Raw genomic sequence first — 22,874 nt, forward strand, 5'->3', positions numbered from 1 at the left:
CATGCCAAGTTATTTGAGGTGTACACTTTGTATTAATGCTGGTTTCAGACGGTTTTAAAAAAACATTTTAAGAATTTTCTATTTAATGACGCAAAAATGTAATGCGGTGCAACCATCAAGTAAAAAGTAATAACTGTTTCCTTTGACTATGAATGAGTGTACACATCTTGATCACAATATTTGTACATTTTTCTTCAAAATAGTCACATTATTAATTCATAAATATAATTAAATTTTCTGAGAGTTGCGCCACATGACATTTTACAACCTTAACTAACCTTGCCATGTCATTATAATGTCCATCAGGGTTCCTGTTCTCTTTTTTTTTGCATGTATCTGCATGTTGGTTGAACTACATTACTTTGATTTGGTGGACAAAAGTGTATCAAAAATGTTTTTTTCCAAGAAATAAAAGCATATGACAAACTACTACTCATGATTTTCTTTTCAAAAATGTGTTTTTTTAATGTGTATTTTTTCTTCATTAGAATATTAGCACAGTTGTACCACCCTGACATTTTTTTTTACTTTATGCACGAGAAAAATATATTAAAATGAATTTTAATTCAGAAATTAAAAACATAGATGTGCATTTAATTCATATGTACAAATGTAATTTTTATGTATTTGTGAACAAAATAATAGATTAGCAAAACAAAAACAGCATAATGTCATTGACCCATAAATGTGAAAGACTATTGGGGCTCCAAAACTGACCTACCATTGAGTAAAGTGAAGACAAACTTGTTGCGTAAGAAAGAATAAACCTCATCCAAACTGGCCTGTGTGATGGTATCAGTACAGACTGAACTTTCCTCCAAAACATCTCCATCTTCAGACCCTGGAAGCAGAATCTTCTAGTAGAGGATTCTCTACGGTCAAAACCAGCTGATACTCACCAACCTGATTAAACCGCACATTCACTACCTCAAAAACTAAATCCAGCTACTTGTCTTCAATCCTGATCCATTCTCACTGCATAATGAGAGAAGATAAAGAAAAACAAATGTGGTGAGAAAAGTTATGTTAATTAGAATCCAATTATAGCACTGCAGCTGGTTTGTACTGCATATAGAACATATAGCGCATATATAAGTTTTGTTCTGTTGCTATAGCTTCAGTCAGAAGGTTGTGCTTGTCATAAAGAGGTTACTGATTGCCACAGACAGTTGAAGGCATTGTAAAGCTTCATCCTATGGTAGACACCTCATGTTTCTGTGACATGCATGTGTGCATTGGTGGGTTAAGCAATAAAATACAAATGTTTTTGTATGGTTTGCATTCCGTTACAGAACACTTTGCTCCTTTACTATGTGAATGCAGAGCAAAACGTGTATCAATTTCCCTTGGTGTTTCGTATCAGTGATCAAAGGCCACTGGCTGAACTGCAGCCAAGAGGTGTCCTATCTTACAACAGCACTTTCCTTGTGTCTTTTTTCTTTGCAAAGATATTGTGGCCACTGCAAAAAAAGGTCAAAGTCTGCAGAAACGGCATGCAGCATTTATACAAAACCTGAACATATGGTTATTGCAAAGCTGTAAAGTATAGGAAACACAAGTGTGTGATACCCAAAACCAACTTTGCTGAAGAAACTTGATTTGTGAATGCTCACTGCAAAGGGTGTCAAGGTGGGACTGAACTTTGGGATCTCTTGGAATCAAGGTAAGGAAGGAGTCATTCATAATTAAATTAAATTATAATTGGATTAAATAGTTTTCATTTTTGCGACTCAGTATTTTTTATTGGTATTTAATGCTAAAACTTTTGGGAAATTAAAATAATAATAATAATAAAGCCTTTGTACTTCTCACAAAGACAAAAAATAGATAAAAACAAAAAATAAAGTAAATAGAGCAGTTAATAAATAGTTTTCATTTTTGCGACTCAGTATTTTTTATTGGTATTTAATGCTAAAACTTTTGGGAAATTAAAATAATAATAATAAAGCCTTTGTACTTCTCACAAAGACAAAAAATAGATAAAAACAAAAAATAAAGTAAATAGAGCAGGATATATAAAACGCAATATAAATATATGCCTACACATATTTAACAGACAAGCACGTTCAAATATATCATAAACGTCAATAGAACATAATTGTCTTGGGTGAATGCACCAAAGATGCACGGTTCACACAATCATCCATAATTGTTCATAAATGTCAGGTGAATCAACGTGCGCGCGTGTGCGTGTGTCAGGCGAGCATTTTTATCTGAAGTCAGGAGATGGTGAGTTATCAAAATAATTTGCGTTTCACACGTGCCATTGAAAACCCAGCTAATGAAACTGCGTACTTCATTCATAAAAATACGGTACTGATGCCAAACGTAACCAAACCAACGTTAACCTCCCCACGCGCTTGTTGTTAATACACAAAAGCAAATTAACAATATATTGGGAGTGTAACAAACCCCTTGCACCTTGCATGCGCCTCGGGGAGAACTAGTTGTTGGCGTTTGACTGTTTCACACACACACACACACACACATACACATACACTGAACAAACCTCTTAAAACTTCGACGTCTAAACTCACTCGGTACCGTGCCACAGACATGATGATTGAGTGTTACTTCCACACATAAAATGTTGAGAAAATCCCTTAGACGCTGAAGTAGGAACCTGAGCTACATCTCCAAACTTGGGAGACTCCTTTTTTTTTTTTTTTTTTTGGTGCTTGGGCCAGTAAGTGTAAGTAACACACCTTAGCAACTGCATAGCAACATGCTAAAAGTCTCAGAAAACCTTAGCAATACCCTGGCACTGTGGCGCCTACTAGTTTAGGGTTTAAAATTGCGTTTTGACACGGAACAAAACTAGATTTATTCTAGTTTTTCATTTATACAACACATATTTTGTACAGAATGTCACCAATTACATTTTAATGTGATTTAACAATAGTCAAGTCACAAGTTACTGAAATTTGCTATACAGTAGGCTATTTTACTTTAAATAAGTAGCCTATAGCCTACTCTTGTATGCAGGTAAAGTTGGATATACATCCAACATTATATAGGGAGGATGAGTGTGATTTCACCAAGTACAAGTGTTCCTGGATCAACATCCTTGTTAATCCTGGAACATCATTCCAATCAGAATTGAGAGGCAACTTTTCAGGAAATGTCAGTTTTAGGCTTAAAATCAGGGTTAGGTGCTTCAACACCCTTGTTAATCAGCTATCATTTCCCTCTGATTTTTAGGAATAAAATATGGGTAAGGTTAGGTTTAGGGGTGGGGATTGGGTTAAGTCTGTGTTTTTGGACTGTAATGTTGATCCAGGAACATGTCTTACTTGGCAAAATCACGGCGACCATATAGGGAGCTGTACAATATAGTTTATATTTTGCAAGGATAAACCATCAAGCAGTATAGTAATGGCAGTAATAAATATTTTTTAGTGAGTATACTGTGTATATGCAAATAAAGTTGGTTTTACGATCATAAAACAGATTTTCAGCCTGCCAACTGTTCAAAACATTTTTGGTTTCTACACCTATGGCTAGTTTGCCAGAGCACCCAGTGAACTTGAGAATAACTTATGTATTAGGCCTATATTTTCCTTTTTTCCCCACTTTATTTTATATTATATACACTAAAATTACCTATAGCGATAGCGATGTAAACTAAAGACCATTGGCTATTTTAAAAAGGGGAGGGCTTTCTGATATATACCATGCCCATATTTTGTTTAATTTGTATTGATGAGTTGGGAAGCCATAATTATGACATCGTGTGTGTTCAAATCACAAGAAAAAAGAACGAAATCTACTCTACAAAATGACGTTATATATTTTATCTTAATTGTGCAAAGCTATTGTATTTTGTACATGCAATTTAGCCAGTTTTGTTATAAATGAAAAAAAAAATGTCTATATTAATGTAATACATTTCAATGAATGTATCATCAATGCTGTCTTGCTGCATCTGAATAATTAATTACTTCTCAACTGCTAAAAAAGTATGTTCTATAAAGTATGAATGTATGTAGTAAGAATGTAATCTGGGGTGTATTCCAGAAAGGAGGTTCAACAAACTCTGAGTTGACTTACTCTGAGATGGGAAACTCTTGAGTTTTCGGGTTTCAGAACAGCTGAACAGAGTTAGTTCAATCCACTCTGAGTAGGTTGACTCTGAGTTTAGCTCGTGCACCACGACTATGAAAAGCCATGATCAATGCTAAGTTACTTACGGTTAAGTTACTCATTTGTAACTTACCGAGAGGTTTAGTTTTGTCTTTTGTTGGAACCGAAAACACTGAATTTCCCTTTTCTGGGGTTAACAAACTCTGAGTTTCCAACAAAACCCGCTTTCTGGAATATACCCCTGAACGTACTACATTTGCCATGTTGTTGTTGTTGTTATTATTATTATTATATTACGTGACCTACCATCCTGGAATATGGGAGTGATGATTGTGTTTAGATGTGCCATTGTCAGTTTTCATCATTCATTTCTCAATGTACTTTATCTTTATTAACTCCAACTGGATCTCTTCTCCATGTACAGTTAGAAATTCATTTTCAGCTAATGCAAAGGCAGCCTCGGTTGTCACCTGACCTTCTTTATCCTCCACTAAAAGCGTCACTGTCAATGGCACGGCACCATGGAGACTGTTTTCTTGGTAAATGGTGACTGGAGGTCGTCCCCAGAGCCCTTGAGGGATGGTGGCTCATATGAAGTCATTACAGGCAGCATCCATCTTGGGCCGTGTGCTCAATGGTGTTGCCTTCTTAATCAGTTTAATCCTTGTCAAGAGCTCCTGTGGACACTGACAGGATCCCATTTAGGTTGAACCGTGCCAGAATGAATCTACACAGTTTCAAAGGCCACCAACAATGGTGGTCCATGATGCTGACGGGATTCACAGTGTAATTTCTTTTGGGGTCATTTGTTACGACAGCACCAGTCCAGTATGTAACGCTGTGAATGTAGCTGTAGGAGGGATATTACACAGATCAAGCTTCTTCATGTGTCAGCCTGACTCATTATGGAAATGAATAGAGCCATGAGATGGTTCATGTCTCCAGTGAATGGTGCACTGTATCTTTTGGGAATGGCTGCATTGGGTTCTTTGAAATAGGAGAGGAAAGATAGGATAGTTAAAGTTCGGAAAGGTGTTAGCCTTATATCTCTCAGGTAGATCCAGGTAGGTTTCATAATTCATTGTCAAAATAATTTGGAAATTAGATGCGTCAGAACCAACCATTTGACCTTCTCCGAACCAGATATAAGCGAACTTTCAGGCACATTTCCATGATGTAATCAAAGCATTCTTTGTTCTGTGACCTTTGTTTGTAAATCCTGCTTTGCTTTTGTCTCCACGAATGTGGTTTTAGAAGGTTTGCCCTTTCTCAAGTTCTCGACATTGTTATAAATGGATTTTTGGAGCTTTTCTTAACCGTCTTTGACTATAATCCCAGCATAATGAGGGCAACAATGCAGCTGAAGGTTGCGAAAACCTCCAAGTTCCCTCATACTTAAGAAGGGGCGTGGTCATGTTGGTGGGTGTGGCAACACGCCTTAAAGGAATAGTTCACAAAAAAAAGTTCTGAAAATGTACTCCCCTTCAGGCAATTCAAGACGTAGAGTTTATTTCTGAATATGAACAGATTTGGAGAAATTTAGCACTGCAACATTTGTTCACCAATGGATCCTCTTCAGTGAATGGGTGCCGTCAGAACGAGAGTCCAAACAGCTGATAAAAACATCACAGTAATCCACAAATAATCCACACCACTCCAGTCCATCAGTTAATGTCTTGTGAAGTGAAAAGCTGTGTGTTTGTAAGAAAAGAACACCTTGGCAAGTTGGCCAGTGTTTTAAATGACAACACAGTAGGTTTAGGCATCTTAAAAACACTTTAGGTTAAAAACTAGTGCTGTCAAACGATTAATCGCGATTAATCGCATCCAAAATAAAAGTTTTTGTTTACATAATATATGTGTGTATACTGTATATATTTATTATGTATATATAAATACAAACACATGCATGCATAGATTTAAGAAAAATATGTTGTTTAAATATTAAATATATTTATATATAATATAAAATATAAGAATGTGAATATAAACATGTAAATATTTTCAAAATATGTACTGTATGTGTGTGTGTATTTATATATACCTAATAAATATACACGTACATATTTAATGTAAACAAAACTTTTATTTTGGATGCGATTAATCGCGATTAATCGTTTGACAGCACTATTAAAATTATTTGAGATTGTGTTAGAATATCAGTTTAAACGTTATTGTAATCATTTTATCTCTTGTAGATAAAATTCTGCAGTCGTAACGAAATAAAAACACTTTAGAAAGTGTAGCCTGTACTGCGTCTGACTTGATTCCTCACGTGTGTGTCAATACATGTGTGTGGTTCATAATATATTTATATATAATATAAAATATAAGAATGTGAATATAAACATGTAAATATTTTCAAAATATGTACTGTATGTGTGTGTGTATTTATATATACCTAATAAATATACACAATACACGTACATATTTAATGTAAACAAAAACTTTTATTTTGGATGCGATTAATCGCGATTAATCGTTTGACAGCACTATTAAAATTATTTGAGATTGTGTTAGAATATCAGTTTAAACGTTATTGTAATCATTTTATCTCTTGTAGATAAAATTCTGCAGTCGTAACGAAATAAAAACACTTTAGAAAGTGTAGCCTGTACTGCGTCTGACTTGATTCCTCACGTGTGTGTCAATACATGTGTGTGGTTCATGGAAATGACTTCCTTATACCTCACGCTTTGAGTCACCATTGGGAATCTCCACCTGATAACTGGAACAACGCTCTCACACATGAATTTCCCTGTTATCACGGTGGAATATGTCCGCATTCGGCCCCCACACAGTTCCAGTCTGTTTTGACTCAGTTTTATAAGTCCAGTTCTCATTCAGACTCTCAATACCAGCCCTTGGAAGTCCACCTAATCCCTCTGAACTACAGGTGGCAGGAGAGAAAGCTTCTCTCTGAATTGCTTTCACACCCCCTCTTTCTCTCTCTCCTGGTTTCCAGTGAGGTGGTAATCCCCCATCTGAAAAGGAGATTCAAGCTGAAGCAAAGACGTTTTGGGTTGGCATGCTACAGAAAGGATCCCGTCACACTGCTCCTCATAGCTCTCAGTCACAGTGGTAACAGGGCACCTGAACAAGGGGCGAGAAAGGAGGAGAGAAGGAGACTTTAGGGACAAGAACTGAACAATTAGGGTGTTTTGTGTCTCACAGGAGTGTGGAAGACTGATTCCGGCTGCTGTCTAAGTTATTGGAGCTCATTGAAACTTCTGTTTCATCTGTAGGTTGGCACTATGAGTGCTGAAACTGTGAAAGATGACTACGACTACTCAGACTGGTACGAAAATGCATTGCCCACCAAACCTCCTGTCGAGTAAGTACTCTTAATTTGTGTCTTATGAATGTTTCATTATGGTAAATTTTCAAATTAAATCAAAACGTTGTTGTGTTTCATTATAAGTGGGGAAAAAATGAATGAAAATGTTTATATATATATATATATATATATATATATATATATATATATATATATATATATATATATATATATATATACATTTTCTTTTATTTTTTATATATATATATATATATAAAATGTATTTATTTCAGAAACCATATATAGTTCAAATTAAAATTGTGTTTTTATAATTTGCGAATTTTATAGTTGATATATATTTAAATTTTTAAGCTTATAATCTTGTTTAATAATACACAGATATATATATATATATTGTATATGTTATTGTATGTGTTATTGTATATGTATTTTATATGTATATTAGATTATTTATATTAATTTTAAAATTAAAGTAAACAAAGTAAAAATAAAAAAAAAACTGAATATTTGTCATATATTTTTGCATCATTATAACTTAACATGTAAAATTAATAAATTTTATAACTTGACAAACAATAAATAACAAATATTAAAAATAGCATATATTAATATATAAACATTTCTGCTATTTTTAATAAATTGCTACACATTTTATATCATAATTAGTAATATTTTATTTTATTTTATAAACTATTAATTTTATAAAGTTTATAAGTTTATAAATTTCAATGTGTTATCCAAGCTTACTATCTTGGATAATAACACACACACACACACACACACACACACACACACATATATATATATATATATATATATATATATATATATATATATATATATATATAAGTAAAACAAATACACATTTTAAATATATAATTATTTATAAATAATTGTGCATTTATATATAATTTTGTATTTATATTATTACAATTTACAGTTTTTTTGTTTTTTTTTAAAACATGATAAATAAATGCATTCATGGGTTCTCTGGGTTTAGGCATTAACTTCTGTGATTTCAGCTAGATAACATAGTTAAGGTCATCAGATATTCATTAGATAGTATCTTTATTGCAGCTCATCATATCTGTTGCCATCTCATAATGCACTACCCAGAACATTTATATGGTTCCAAGTCTACAGGTGTGCAAACATATCTGATCATATTTCTGCTGAAAGTGATATGCACATTCATCACTGTGATTCATGTAGAGATTGTCTGACTTTGATCTCATCTTTGATTCTTTTCACATATACAAGAGACTTTTCGGCTGGATTTTAGGTAACAGGACACCAAACTGTGAATCTAGAGTTACTTCAGTGCGTCACACGTTAGCCTCGTCCAAGACTTCCTCAAACTAAACACAATCAGGATCTTTTCATTCATCTCTGAGTTTATTTTATCATGGACTTTAGTAGTCGTAAGTCCATCCCAGCATTTCAGTTTACTCAGAAGCGTGAGCAGGGTTGTGTGCTGGCGTTTCTCATCAGTCACATTACCTACAACAATCGTTTTAAATGAATAATCTGCACTTGAAGAGGTTCAATAGAAGTGCTCTTGTTAGTAATGGTCTATTGCTTGGGAACGGAGGGGAGGAAGAGTAATCGGCCTGGATCTCACCAGCTTATGATAAATACTCTGTGTTTGTGAAATTTTCAGAGTTATCCCACCATGTGACCCCACAGCTGATGAAGGCCTCTTCCACATATGCATTGCTGCAATATCTGTGAGTTCCCTTCAGATGAGACATACTGATTTCTTTATACTCTGTTTTCTTTTTTGAATTTTATTTTCTTATTTTTTTCAGTCAGTACCATGATATATATCAAAGTACTAGTGATAGACCAATATGCATTGGTCAGGACGATTAAGCAGACAATATTTGAATATTTTAAGATGCATCTTTGTGTCAAAACCTATAAATCTAGAAATAACCCTGTGAATAGATAATAAACTATTTATGTTTTACTTTTTTCTGAATCTTGAGTAAATGATTTGTAAAATAAGTCCTCATTTTGGATTATTATATGAATAAATAAATATCTTATTTATTTATTCATTCATTCATTCATTCATTTAATTAATTTAAATTTTTTCATTTTAAGACATGTGGAAAAATCCCATAGCAATATCTACGGATCCCAGTCTCCAGTGTTATTTTAGTATAATTGATATACTATTCGTTTTTATTCATATTTTGATTTTGTTTTTATTTTTATAGTTTCTGTTTTCATTATAACTTTAGTCAGTTTTAACATTTTGAAGTTTTCTTTTTTATATATATATGTCTGTATATTTTTTTATGAATGTTTATGTAAGTTTTAATTGACTTTGGCAACTAGCTGAAATAATTTTTTTTAATTTTATTTTATTTCTGTTAGAGGTTATTTTATATAAGAAAATTGTAAGTAATGAAAGTTTTTTATTTATGGTTTTAGTTTTAGTTAACGATAATAACCATGCCAATCTCTACATTGACCACTGCAAAATACCATAGTATTTCCACCAGATATCATGGTACTGTCATAGTAATTTTGTATAAAAATTTGAAAAACATTTCAAACCTGCTCATATTATTTGCTGTCACTCATCTTGTAATCCCAGACTTCCCACTGAGTTCCTGGCCCTTTAATATTTACACAAAAAGCCATATGCTAATTGACTGTGATGGACCCATGTGGACTCAGAGGTCACCTTTGACCATGACGCTTCCTAAAAGTGTTACAGGTCACTGCAGGTCACTGATCCCAGGCCTGTGCTCTCTAATAGTGCACTTACTCATACCAGAAGCAGAGGCAGCGTCTTTGGAAATGGGTTCTGCCCTTGTTTCACAAGGGTCTGTGGTTTCATTTGAACCGAGAAGCTGTGATGCAGAAAGGGCTAATAAAGGGTCAAAGTCCCAGCTGCACCGGCCTCTGGTGGGCCTTCAGAGGATGTAAGACTGACAAATTGTCCTCTCTTTATGTCCAAAGCTGGTGGTCATGCTGGTTCTCGCCATCCTGGCCAGACGGCAGAAGCTGGGTGACAATCAAAGGGGACTTACAGGTTTACTCAGGTCAGTTTGACATCACCCAGAACCTCTCAGACCATTTCAGCCACTATGTAGCAGCTCCTTAGCCAGTTTCACATCATGACAGTGAGTTTTGCATGGGCAAAACCGCTCTCATATTCATTTTATAGTTATTTATAATTGTTTTCTGTTCTTTTCTTCAGCCCAGTAAACTTTTTAGACCACACACAACACAAGGGTCTTGCCGTAGCCGTGTATGGCGTTCTCTTCTGCAAGCTGCTTGGAATGGTCCTCAGTCACCATCCTCTTCCCTTCACTAAAGATGTCACGAACAAAGGTATGGTGACAAGACTTCTTGCTTCGTGGAGTGGTGAAATGCATTTATAGTGTGATTTATGGCCGTATTTATTCCGTTTTTATGCTTAATTTTATGATGTGGTCTAGAGGGCCCTATCATACACCCGGCGCAATGCGAGGTGTTTTTTGCTAGTTTCAACAAGTTTTTTGTTGGCGCGTTGTTATTTTGAGGCAACTGAAAACGATTGCGCCATTGACCAACTAAAACCTAGTCTAAAGTCAATGGCACAGTATTTTTTTTTTATTTATTTAAAGAGCACGTTACCCTTATTATAAAATTAACCATGCTTTTTTGGCGTATTGACTACCATTTGTATAACCACAGTTTTACTACAAATACCATGGTTAAACTATGGATAGTGTTGCAAAACCATGGTTAATTTGTTACCATGGTTAAACTATAGGAACCAAGTTTTTTTTGTTTTATTTGTAGTAATACCAAGATTAATTTTCGTAAGTAATATGCACCTATAGGCGGGTGCACAACTCATGTATATTACACACACAGTGACTCACAGCAGCACACAAACATGCCAAATAATAAAAATGAAAGGATTACAATGTAAAAGATTATTATTGTGTATGCTTTAACTGCGTTCAGTCTTTGCGCTTGCAAATTCCGCCATGTAAATAGGGAATCTGCCATGGTCCAAGCGCAGCTGGCTCATAAAGTGAATGGAGATAAGAATCTGATTGGTTTATTGCATGTTACGTCCAAAACACACTTATTACTTATTAAGAGAATTGGTACATCCCTTTTGGACTATGTATCTGGCGCGCCGACTGTTTTTTTTCCGTCATTAAACTAGCAAAAGGGGATTCAGACATGCCTTAAGCGCACATGCGCCCTAGGACTAGCAAAAGGAAGGTTGTTGGTTCGATTCCCATGAGGAATGATCCTTGAGTCGCCACCAATGTGCACTTAAACCAGTTTTGTCAAGGATGATAATTTATGGCAATGTTATAAAGATTTAAATTCTTTCAAAAAGAAATCATACTTTTCTATCATAATGTAAATCAAAGACTTCGGCCCACCAAAGAGTTTGGGAAATTCACCAGGTTGGAGGGGTATAGTGGCTCACCCTTCACCGGTGCGATCAAATGAACACTCTCTCTATTCACCAGATGGCAGCTATCCAAACTAGGCTCAGTTCACACAAGAGGATGAAAAGTAGCACCCTACCTGATCTTTTTTTTTCCCTCTGAACTGCTAGTCCTTCTTAGTTGGGTTTTGTAATTGGATTATTGCCTGCATTTTTTATTCTTTAGCAAACAGGGCCTCAGACAAGGTTGTGTTTGTGTTATGTAACTGTTTGCTGCTTTAATAAGTGAATTTTGACTTATAAGTCTGTTAGTGTTGATTATTGTTATTCTCCTCATTCTCGATAATATGACATTTTTTGCTGTTTTCATAGTTTAAAAATCATATGATCATATCAAATGAACACTCTCTCTATTCACCAGATGGCAGCTATCCAAACAAGGCTCAGTTCACACAAGAGGATGAAAAGTAGCACCCTACCTGATCTTTTTTTTTCCCTCTGAACTGCTAGTCCTTCTTAGTTGGGTTTTGTAATTGGATTATTGCCTGCATTTTTTATTCTTTAGCAAACAGGGCCTCAGACAAGGTTGTGTTTGTGTTATGTAACTGTTTGCTGCTTTAATAAGTGAATTTTGACTTATAAGTCTGTTAGTGTTGATTATTGTTATTCTCCTCATTCTCGATAATATGACATTTTTTGCTGTTTTCATAGTTTAAAAATCATATGATCAAGAAGCATGTAGTCATTTTAGTCAAAATAACTTGCAGTACACTTCAGGTACAATCCTGAAAATCTGCATTCAAAGGTGCACCTAAAAATTATCATAATTTATTCACTCTCTGGTCATTCAAAAACAGATTTTTTTTCTTGTGTTGAACACAAAAGAAGGAATGCAAAAGAATCATTCTTGAACAGTTAGGAGGAGACAGATAATTGCTTTGACCAGTTTTTATACTGGTCAACAGCAATTTTTTGAGACTATCAGACTCAAAAAATTACCAAAATAAGTACCATAAATGTTGAAGGGCTAAAGCCAGATACTCATTTTGATAAATACTTGTATTGATACTCGGGCCTTTAACAGTTATCAGTTCTTTAAAATCAAGTCTTCTGATAAATGGCATAATTTGGTAGAATAATTTAAAAAATAAAGAATAAATTTGTGGTCATCTAGAGCATTCAAAAGTTATTATAAAAAGTATAATTGCTGTTGTTGTTATTATGATTAAATATTGAATATGCATTTGTTTGTGTAGTATATTTTTTATTTAGTAGCAGAAATAAAACAAATGATTTTCTTATCTTATTAAAAAATCACTTATCATATAAAAAAAAAATCATCTGTTGATAATTAAAAAAGCAACCTGGTCAGTCTTCAATAAAAGAAGCCCATACCACTGTCAGACTCAAAATATACAATCAGAGTTATATTAAAAATGTCCTGGCTTTTCCAAGCTTTATAATGACAGTGAATGGGTGTTGAGATTTTGAAGCCCAAAGGAGTGCATCCATCCATCATAAAAAGTGCTCCATACGGCTCCGGGGGTTAATAAAGGCCTTCTGAAGTGAATCATTGCATTTGTGTAAGAAAAATACACATATTTTAAACTTTATAAGCAATAATGTCTAGCTTCTGCTAACTGTCGTATACGCGTTCACGAGAGAGTGGCGTTCCAGCGGATGACGCAGGACATAGGCGTAGCGTAAACTACGTGACAAATGACGAACACGGAAGCGCAGAGGAGAGATCAGAACAAAACACTGGTCACGAATTACAAGTACAAAACGAGGATTTGTGAAGAAAAATATTGGAGGACTTCAGTATCAGTCAAGATGGTTTTCCTTTGCTTGAAACAAAACTTGGTTCTCGAGAGACTAGCATATTCTCACTGGAGCTTACGCTTTGGCTGAATCATCCGCTGGAAGCCCACTCTCTCGTAATCACGCGTACGAAAGTTAGCAGAGGCTAGAGATTACTCTTTATAAAGGTTTAAATATGGACTTTTTTTCTTACACAAACACATCGCTTCACTTCAGAAGGCTTTTATTAACCCCCTGGAGCTGTGTGGAGCACTTTTTATGATTGTGCACTTTATCTTCAAAATCTTAACCCCCATTCACTGCCATTATAAAGCTTGGAAGAGACATTGCATTGTTTAATATAACTCTGATTGGATTCGTCTGAAAGAAGAAAGTCTTATACACCTAGGATAGTTTGAGGGTCATTTTTGGGTGTACTATCACTTTAAACACTGATAATTGTGTTGATGAATAACAACAAAAATATTATTGTTAATAAATCATTATAATGATTTTTATATTTTTATAGTATAATTTTTATTTAGAAATAGAAAAAATTATAATCAGCTCATCTTTCGATCACAAAAAAGCAACACTGATCAGTCTTGGAAAAAAGAAGTCCATATGATTTTTACACAATATTCCAATTATTCCAAGCCATTCAATAGTTTTGTGTAAGAAACCGGCCCAAATGTAAATTTTTTTTTGGGGGGGGGGGATTTATTCATATAAGTGTCTTGCTCCGGGTCACAGTGGTAATAAAACTTAAATTTAAAGTGATTTAAACTTACAATATTTCGACTTCCAGCCTGATTTATCCACTGGGCCACATCAGTATTTATAAGCAAATATAGACCGTGCTGTGCTCTTTTAGGCTAAGGAGAGCAGAGAGATGTTTAACTGGACTATATTATTTTGTTCTTTGTGTCTGTAGAGTTCTGGCTGATCCTGGCTCTGTTATACTACCCCGCGTTGTACTACCCTCTTCTGGCCTGCGGTACACTGCATAACAAGGTGGGTTACGTCTTGGGCAGCCTGCTGTCATGGACACACTTTGGAGTTCTGGTCTGGCAGAAGGTGGACTGTCCCAAAACGCCACAGGTACGACTTACCATGAATATGTGGATCTGAAACATCACCTGTTGAGTACAAGCAAAGTTTATGGGCTCTTACTTCACTTACCCACTGTGTGTTGAATAAGACTTGCCGAAACTTTTCTGTTGCAGCTTAAGTTCATTAACCTTATCCCCTCAGTCCTCCGTTTTGTTCTCATTGTCCTCACATCTGCTCAAAGAATAGTCAAACCTCAAAACAATTTGTTCTGCTTCTCAGGATCTCACCGTGGAGCTTTCCTTCAGTTGATCACTTTAGTCTCTGTCAGAACGCAAGAAAAAAGTACCATGTTTCACGAAATGCACAATTAAATGAAATATTCTAGTTTAGTTTGATTGTACTGCCTGCTGCAAACAAAAACAAATGAATCAAACTGGCTGACTGGATTCATGCCGAAAGCCATTCATTTCTTTTTAGGCCAAAATAAAGAAAGCCTTGTTAGGTTTGGAATATAAATTCTGAGTGCAATTTCATGATTGATTTGCACTGAAAATGGGTGGCTAATATAGCCAGACAAAGCACTGCGAACATTTGATGTTATTTGACATTGATTTGTCTGTTTTTCTGCTTGTCTGCAGATCTATAAGTACTATGTGCTGTTCAGCAGCCTTCCTCAGATCGCTTGTCTGGCTTTTCTTAGTTTCCAGTATCCACTGCTTCTGTTCAAAGGCTTACAGAACACAGAGACAAGCAACACCTCTGAGGTACGACTGTCAGGATGATACAACTGTCTAAAAGCTATATGAAATTCTTACAAAATATATATTAAATGGGTCAAAGACGAAGGGTTTAAAGCATCAAAACCATAAACGTTTAATACAGTTTATTTAAAAAATAAAACTGAAAATTTATAATAATCTTTGCCACTATCCTTCAAACCATGAGGTGTTTTTAATCTTTTAAAATATAATAAAAATGTAGTATGATCACTTTTTTATTTATTTGTTTTAATAAGTACAGTTCAGAAAAAGTATGTTTTTTACATAAATATATCTGTTATGCTGAATGGCAATGAAACATATTATTTTCCCAAAAGTTATTTGAAACATTAAAGTACACACTTTACTTGCATTTTATATGCTTTCTATGTATAAAAAATCACTTCTGTAAATTCATTTGATGCGAACACCAAAATGGGACATCTCATCTTCGACCCATGTATGTACATTTATATATAAAAGACTGCAAGACTGCTTCACTTATTAATATCTGAAAGGTTGGTTTAGGTTGTAAAATGTCAGCTTCCCCAAAAATGAATGAAAATTATGAATTAGTAATTCATGATATTTGTAACCATTGTCTCCGGTGTCTAAAATGTCTCAAATGTTCTGATATCAGAACATATATATAGATAGATAATATATATAAAAGATTATTATAGAGAAATATAAATTAAAGGGTGAAATTATGGCATAATCTAATCTAATTAATGCATAATCTTGTATTATATATATTATTTTTTCAAAAGTAATAATTACACTCACAGGTCAAGGTGTAAAGGAAATATGCACATTTTTACTTGAATATGGTATTAAAGTTTTGAAAGCCACATTAAACCATTATGAATACTTGGCATGTGTTTTTAACTATACATTTAAAATATTCTTCCTTTTCTTTATCATGGACACTCTTATTGATCAGTTTGTATTTTACATTGTTTTCCCTGCTGTACCCTGTTACAACAGACCTGTGACCCATTTTCGGGTCACGACCCGCCAGTTAAGCACCGCTGTGTTAATTCATAATGAAGGGACTTAGCAGCATGGAAAGGCAAGAAGGGAGTTTGTAAACTTGCACCTGCATTCCAGAGCTCTAATCATTGTAAGCAGCTCAGTGGGATGGGGTTATGTTTGACTCACAGTGCACTTTACACAAACTGAGTGTTGTTTTCTCATAGGAAACTCACAATACCAGAGTTATTCAGCTATAATCGCTATGACGAATACGTTCGGATGAAATAAGCGAGGAGCGATCCCCTCATAACACATACGAGTAAACGAATCTAGATCAAATTTTTAGAATTAACGAAACGGCATGCAAAGTTTTGGTCACGTCACACTGCATGATAGACCGTTTTTATTTTTGAGATATGTAATTTAAAGATTCAAATCAGCATGAACAGAATGAATGCTCCTATTAAAAGATTTGTAGCCATTTTTTTCTCTCTTTCTTGCAGGACCTCAGTAGCAGTTATTACAGAGATTATGTGAAAAAGATTCTCAAGAAGAAAAAGCCCACCAAAATCAGGTGATGCACACTTATGTGGACAACATTGTTTATTAACCCAAAGGTTCGAGAAGCTAAAAACAGCAGAAATTATATTAGTAACCCATAACAAGAATTTCACAGAGAGCGAATTTCATCAGTGAAGTAACATCATATTGACCCATTTTACATCATGATGAAAAGAAAAGTAAATAAATTAATTTATCTTGACCACTGGTTATACATTTAAAAGCTTTTTACAAAATGTAAATAATTTATATTATTATAAATTTATTTTAAATATTATCATAAATTATTTATTACTTAATTTAATTTAAATAATTTAAATGATCATGAATCATTTTATAAATAACAATTTCATAAATGTTATCAATGTTTAATGTTAATGGTTTTTATCAATTTTATTATGATAAATTAGGGTTTTCAAACCCCATAAAATGAATAAAAAATGCTATAAATATTAAATAAATACTATAAATAAAAATACAAAAAATAACACATTTCAGGCCCTATTTTGTAGCATATTAAAATGCTTGGCATACTGCAATGTGAACTAATCTTGTAAAACCCTTTTGCTAATTGAGTGGATTTTAATTGCAATGAAGGCAAGGAAAGGTGAGGTACTTTCTATTGTAGCATCAGTCCACTGTACAATAGCCAGTCAGATGAGATACTGTCCATAGATTACTTCCTTCCTCATTTCCACTGACTGCCGGTGAATCACACCTACTGTAAATTGACTTATGCAAAGCTGGTAGATAGTGATCCACCGCTGTCCCAGAGCCTGAATCATGAGCTAATGCCATTCAGTTTGTCTGTTCTGTACAGATGCTGATCTTCTTTATGCAAAAATATACTGAGTGTCTGAAATGTCATTGAATATAGTCCTGCGAGCCATGTGAGGAAATGATTCCTGTTGCGTGGAAACTCCTTGATATCAGTATGATATAGTTTACATAGGAATGCAGTGTAATGAAGGGAAATATCCATTGATAAGAGTGGCAATTATGTAGGAAGGTATATGGAATAAGGAATTTAGACTAACTTCAGATATGCCTCAGATATCAAGAGGCCATGAGGTTGCAGGTTTAGACTGGTTGTCCAAAGGTTGTAGGTTCAAATCCCATTAAAAGCCATTGTGTAAAGAGCGACTGAACCTGTAATAAAGCATCTATTATATGTCTAATTGTGCATTTGAAAGAATACGAAGGGGTTGTTATTTTAAAAATGATATTAAATTATTTATTTTAGTTGTTTTTGACTCTTGCTTTTGCAGTTCCAGCGCATCAAAACCAAAACTGTTTGAAAGACTCAGAGATGCTGCCAAGTCTTACATCTACACACCAGAGGATGGTAAAATAAAATTTAAAAAAATGCCTAACGTCAAAAATGTATACAGTTGAGGTCAAAAGTTTACATCCCCCTTTCAGAATCTGCAAAATGTTAATCATTTTACCAAAATAAGAGGGATCACGCAAAATGCATGTTATTGTTTATTTAGTACTGACCTGAATAAGATATTTCACATAAAAAATGTTTACATACAGTCCACAAGAGAAAATAATAGTTGAATTTATAAAAAAAACTACCCATTGATTCTTAGTACTCTGTTGTTACCTGAATGATCTACAGCTGTGTTTTTTTGTTTAGTGATAGTTGTTCATGAGTCCCTTGTTTGTTCTGAACAGTTAAACTGCATGCCGTTCTTCAGAAAAACCCCTCAGGTCCCACAAATTCTTTGGTTTTCCAGCATTTTTGAACCCTTTCTAACAATGACTGTATGATTTTGAGATCCATCTTCTCACACTGAGGACAACTGAGGGACTGAGGGAAGGTTCAAACGCTCACTGATGCTCCAGAAGGGGAAAAAAATCATGCATTAAGAGCCTGAAGATCAGGGTAAATTTAACTTATTTTGTCATCTGGGAAACATGTAACTATCTTCTGTAGCATCTGAAGGGCAGTACTAAATAAAAAAATATGATATTTAGGCGAAATAAGAAAAATGTACACATCTCCATTTTGTTCAAAAGTTTTCACGCCCCGGCTCTTAATGCATGTTTTTTCCTTCTGGAGCATCAGTGAGCGTTTGAACTTTCTATAATCGTTGCACATGAGTCCCTCAGTTGTCCTCAGTGTGAAAAGATGGATCTCAAAATCATACAGTCATTGTTGGAAAGGTTTCAAATACACAAAAATGCTGGAAAACCAAAGAATTTTTGGGACCTGAGGGATTTTTCTGAAAAACAGCAGGCAGTTTAACAGTTCAGGACAAACAAGGGACTCATGAACAACTATCGCTTTAAACTTTTGACCTCAATTGTATACACTACCACCCAAAAGTTTGGGATCAGTAAGATTTATTACATTTACATTTAGTCATGTTGCAAATGCTTTTATCCAAAGCGACTTACAGTTGGCTTGGGTAATACATAAAGCGATTCTTCTTAAAGAGGCAAACAGACACAGGACGTGCTTGTAATGGTCATTTTTAGGCATTGTTCAAATAAGTACAAGCTAGAAAGGGAAGGAAAAAATAAAGATAAAGTAAATTTAGGATTAAGTCAAGTAGCGTCGAAAGAGATGAGTTTTCAGCTGTTGCTTGAAAATTGTCAGGGATTCAGCATTCCGAATAGGGCTGGGAAGATCATTCCACCAGCCAGGAATGGTGAACGAGAACGATTTAAAAGGACAGAACAAGGACATTTATTTTTTCTATTTTTTTTATTCAGCCACTACTGATGCATTAAATTGATGGGAAGTTACAGTGAAGACATTTTTGTTGCAAAAGTTGCACAAGTTAGAAAATTCTGTCCTTTTAAAACATTCTATTAATCAAAGAGTCACAAAAAAATTAGAATGATAATAAATATTGGTATGGATCATTATAAATGTTTCTTGAGCAGCAGATCAGCATATTAGAATGATTTCTGAAGGATCATGTGACTCTGAAGACTGGAGTAATGATGCTGAAAATTCAGCTTTGCATCACACAGGACTAAGTAACATTTTAAAATATATTCACATAGAAAACAGTCTTTTTAAATTGTAATAATACTTCATTTTTACTGTATTTTTGATCAAATAAAAGCAGCCTTGGTAAGCATAAGAGAATTACCAACCCCAAACTTTTAAAAAGTGGTGTTTGTATTAATTTACTCTAATTTTATTTTTTTTCCATCAGTTTTTAGGTTCCCTTTGAAACTAGCGATCTCTGTGGTTGTGGCGTTCATTGCGCTTTATCAGGTAAATGCTTCAAAAAAGAGCCACTTTTAGAGTTATTTCTGTCTAAAAGTATTAATTCATGTGCTTTTGATTGATTTAATGTAGCATGGTAGCATTTCAAGGCATTCTCTATTCTTGTGAATGTCTTAGATGGCGCTCTTACTGGTCTCAGGCGTGCTGCCCACCCTACACATCGTCCGCAGAGGAGTAGATGAAAACATCGCCTTCCTGTTGGCCGGTTTCAATATCATCCTGTCAGATGACCGTCAGGAGGTGGTCAGGATTGTAGTGTACTATCTGTGGTGTGTGGAAAGTGAGTCAGTTGTCATTCTCATACTTCTCATACTTCTCATACTTAGGACTTGGATGTGATTTTGCGAGAGAAATAAATGTACTACTATTAAACAGTGGCGGCTCGTGGGTTTTAAAATAGAGGAGGCACACTAATTGTATTGGTCTGGGATCCCTGCCTATTATTATTATTATTTGCTTAACCACTTTAAAATGGCTTTTTGGTTGCTTTTAGTCAGAAGACATAAAGAAAACGACACACACAGCAAGATAATATAATTTCACTTACCTGGCCTATTACTTGAAGCAAGTCTGTGTTAAAAGAGAGCTGGCTGTTTTGCCATTCAATTAAGCCGACTGCTGTAGCCTATATCCAGCTTAGGCTGTTTTCCCTTTTGTTAAATTTGTATATATATATCATAGACTGTAAAAAAAGATGGACGACGCGTCTCCTATTCCTTCCACTATAGAAAAGTAAAGCCAAAGCATCTCAGTATGGCCACTGCCATCTTGAGTAAATGACGTAATTTGGAGCCCGAGTCTGCGCAGTAGAGATTCGTTTGGAGCCCGAGTCTGCGCAGTTTGGAGCCCGAGTCTGCGCAGTAGAGATTCGTTTGAAGCCCGAGTCTGCGCAGTAGAGATTCGTTTGGAGCCCGTGTCTGCGCAGTAGTGTCGTGAGGTGGAGCCAAACTACGGCAGACCCAATCAACCATAACGACACGCCCCGTTATTATAGCATCAAATTACTAGCTAAAATCAAACTTATCACAAAAACGAACAATTGAGCATATATCAGCGTGATAACAACTACCTTAAATGACCAAAACCATCTTTCGGAAAATTGTATTGGAAGTGTAATACATTTTTTTTATTTTGACTCAAGTCCCATGAGTAGCAATAGTCAAAAATACATTGTATGGGTCTAAATTATCGATTTTTCTTTTATGTCAAAAATCATTAGGATATTAAGTAAAGATCATGTTCCATGAAGATATTTTGTAAATTTCCTACCATAAATATATTCAAACTTAATTTTTGATTAGTAATATGCATTGCTACGAACTTCATTTGGACAACTTTAAAGGCGATTTTCTCAATATTTAGATTTATCTGCACCCTCAGATTCCAAATTACTTTTTTTTTATAACTAATTTAATATAAATTTAAACTAATACCTTTTCATTACATTGTAAATGACTCAATTATGTGTCTGAAAACATTACATCCAGTTCAGATGCAAGTATATACTTTTAAAGTATATTCATAAGAACACTTTTTGAAAATGTGCTAAAAATATTTATAACATTAGAATCTAAAAATATACAATATATTCAATATATATTTCTATATTTACAAAATAGAAATATATTGAAAATGTTATTTTTGTGCGTGCATTTATTCAATGTTTTGTCTTATTTTTAGTGCTGTCAAAAGATTAATCGCGATTAATCGCATCCAAAATAAAAGTTTTTGTTTACATAATATATCTGTGTGTACTGTGTATATTTATTATGTATAAAATATTTACATTTATTTTTATATTACAGATAAATGTATATATATTTTATATATAAACATATCATATTTTTCTTAAATATATACTTGTATGTGTGTGTATTTATATATACATAATAAATATACACAGTACACACAGATATATTATGTAAACAAAAACTTTTATTTTGGATGCGATTAATCGTGATTAATCGTTTGACAGCACTACTTATTATTCAAACAGATTATAAAACAAACAGATTAATTTAAATACTTTTTAAGCCCTAGAGGCCTAGAGATTAGCTTTTGAAATCTTTCTTCAAGGTGGTATTCACATAAACAATACTTAAACCATTTCGATATGAAGTAATTACAGTGAGAAAGTCATTTGGATCGGTGCAGTTTGCCAGTGAAGCTTTAATGATGATCTCTGATAAGCTAATGTATGCCAGCACAGCCATGCAAATGTGAGCTTGCATTGATCCAGACTTCAGGAGGTTTGCATGCATCACACACACATCCACTTTCTCTCAGCTTTAAATACTCGTGTAAATCAGCAGATGAATAATGAAGTAGTCTGCAAAGCTCGTTTTCCAATCAGTGAGTGGGAAAAAGTGCTGAGGCTGTGAGAGTGTGTTTGTGGCTCATGTGCTTGTGTTTGTTTCAGTTTGCTATCTGTCAGCGGTGACCCTGTCCTGTCTGCTCAACCTGCTCATGCTTATGAGGTCCATGGTCCTGCACAGGTGACACTAACAAACACACATTCAGTCCGGATAAAACTGCTCTTCAGCTGCTACACTACTGTCACATGACTACATCGCGATTAATCGCATCCGAAATAAACGTTTTTGTTTACATAATATATGAACGTGTATAATATGTGTGTGTGCACTGTGTATATTTATTATGTATATATAAATACACACACATACA

At 34.4% G+C, this 22,874-nt stretch overlaps 1 protein-coding gene across 2 annotated transcripts in view; it reads left to right on the forward strand.

Annotated features, from left to right (window-relative positions):
* The first annotated feature begins 1,646 nt into the window (after positions 1-1,646).
* Positions 1,647-22,874, forward strand: part of stra6 (signaling receptor and transporter of retinol STRA6) — a 35,880-nt gene continuing 14,652 nt past the window's right edge. The window contains exons 1-12 of one of the 2 annotated variants that reach the window (XM_016277712.1): positions 1,647-1,663; positions 7,329-7,417; positions 9,042-9,108; positions 10,355-10,437; positions 10,596-10,729; positions 14,527-14,693; positions 15,284-15,409; positions 16,882-16,952; positions 18,208-18,284; positions 20,116-20,177; positions 20,307-20,469; positions 22,609-22,684. In XM_016277712.1, the coding sequence (XP_016133198.1) occupies positions 7,338-7,417; positions 9,042-9,108; positions 10,355-10,437; positions 10,596-10,729; positions 14,527-14,693; positions 15,284-15,409; positions 16,882-16,952; positions 18,208-18,284; positions 20,116-20,177; positions 20,307-20,469; positions 22,609-22,684 (1,106 nt within the window). In that variant the 5' untranslated portion in view covers positions 1,647-1,663; positions 7,329-7,337. Of the gene's footprint in view, positions 1,664-2,142; positions 2,230-7,328; positions 7,418-9,041; positions 9,109-10,354; positions 10,438-10,595; positions 10,730-14,526; positions 14,694-15,283; positions 15,410-16,881; positions 16,953-18,207; positions 18,285-20,115; positions 20,178-20,306; positions 20,470-22,608; positions 22,685-22,874 lie in introns of those variants that run through there. The other variant, XM_016277711.1, reaches the window with a different exon arrangement.

Source organism: Sinocyclocheilus grahami, unplaced genomic scaffold (assembly GCF_001515645.1).
Source record: "Sinocyclocheilus grahami isolate Dianchi unplaced genomic scaffold, SAMN03320097.WGS_v1.1 scaffold115.1, whole genome shotgun sequence".
Taxonomy (NCBI): Eukaryota; Metazoa; Chordata; class Actinopteri; order Cypriniformes; family Cyprinidae; genus Sinocyclocheilus; species Sinocyclocheilus grahami.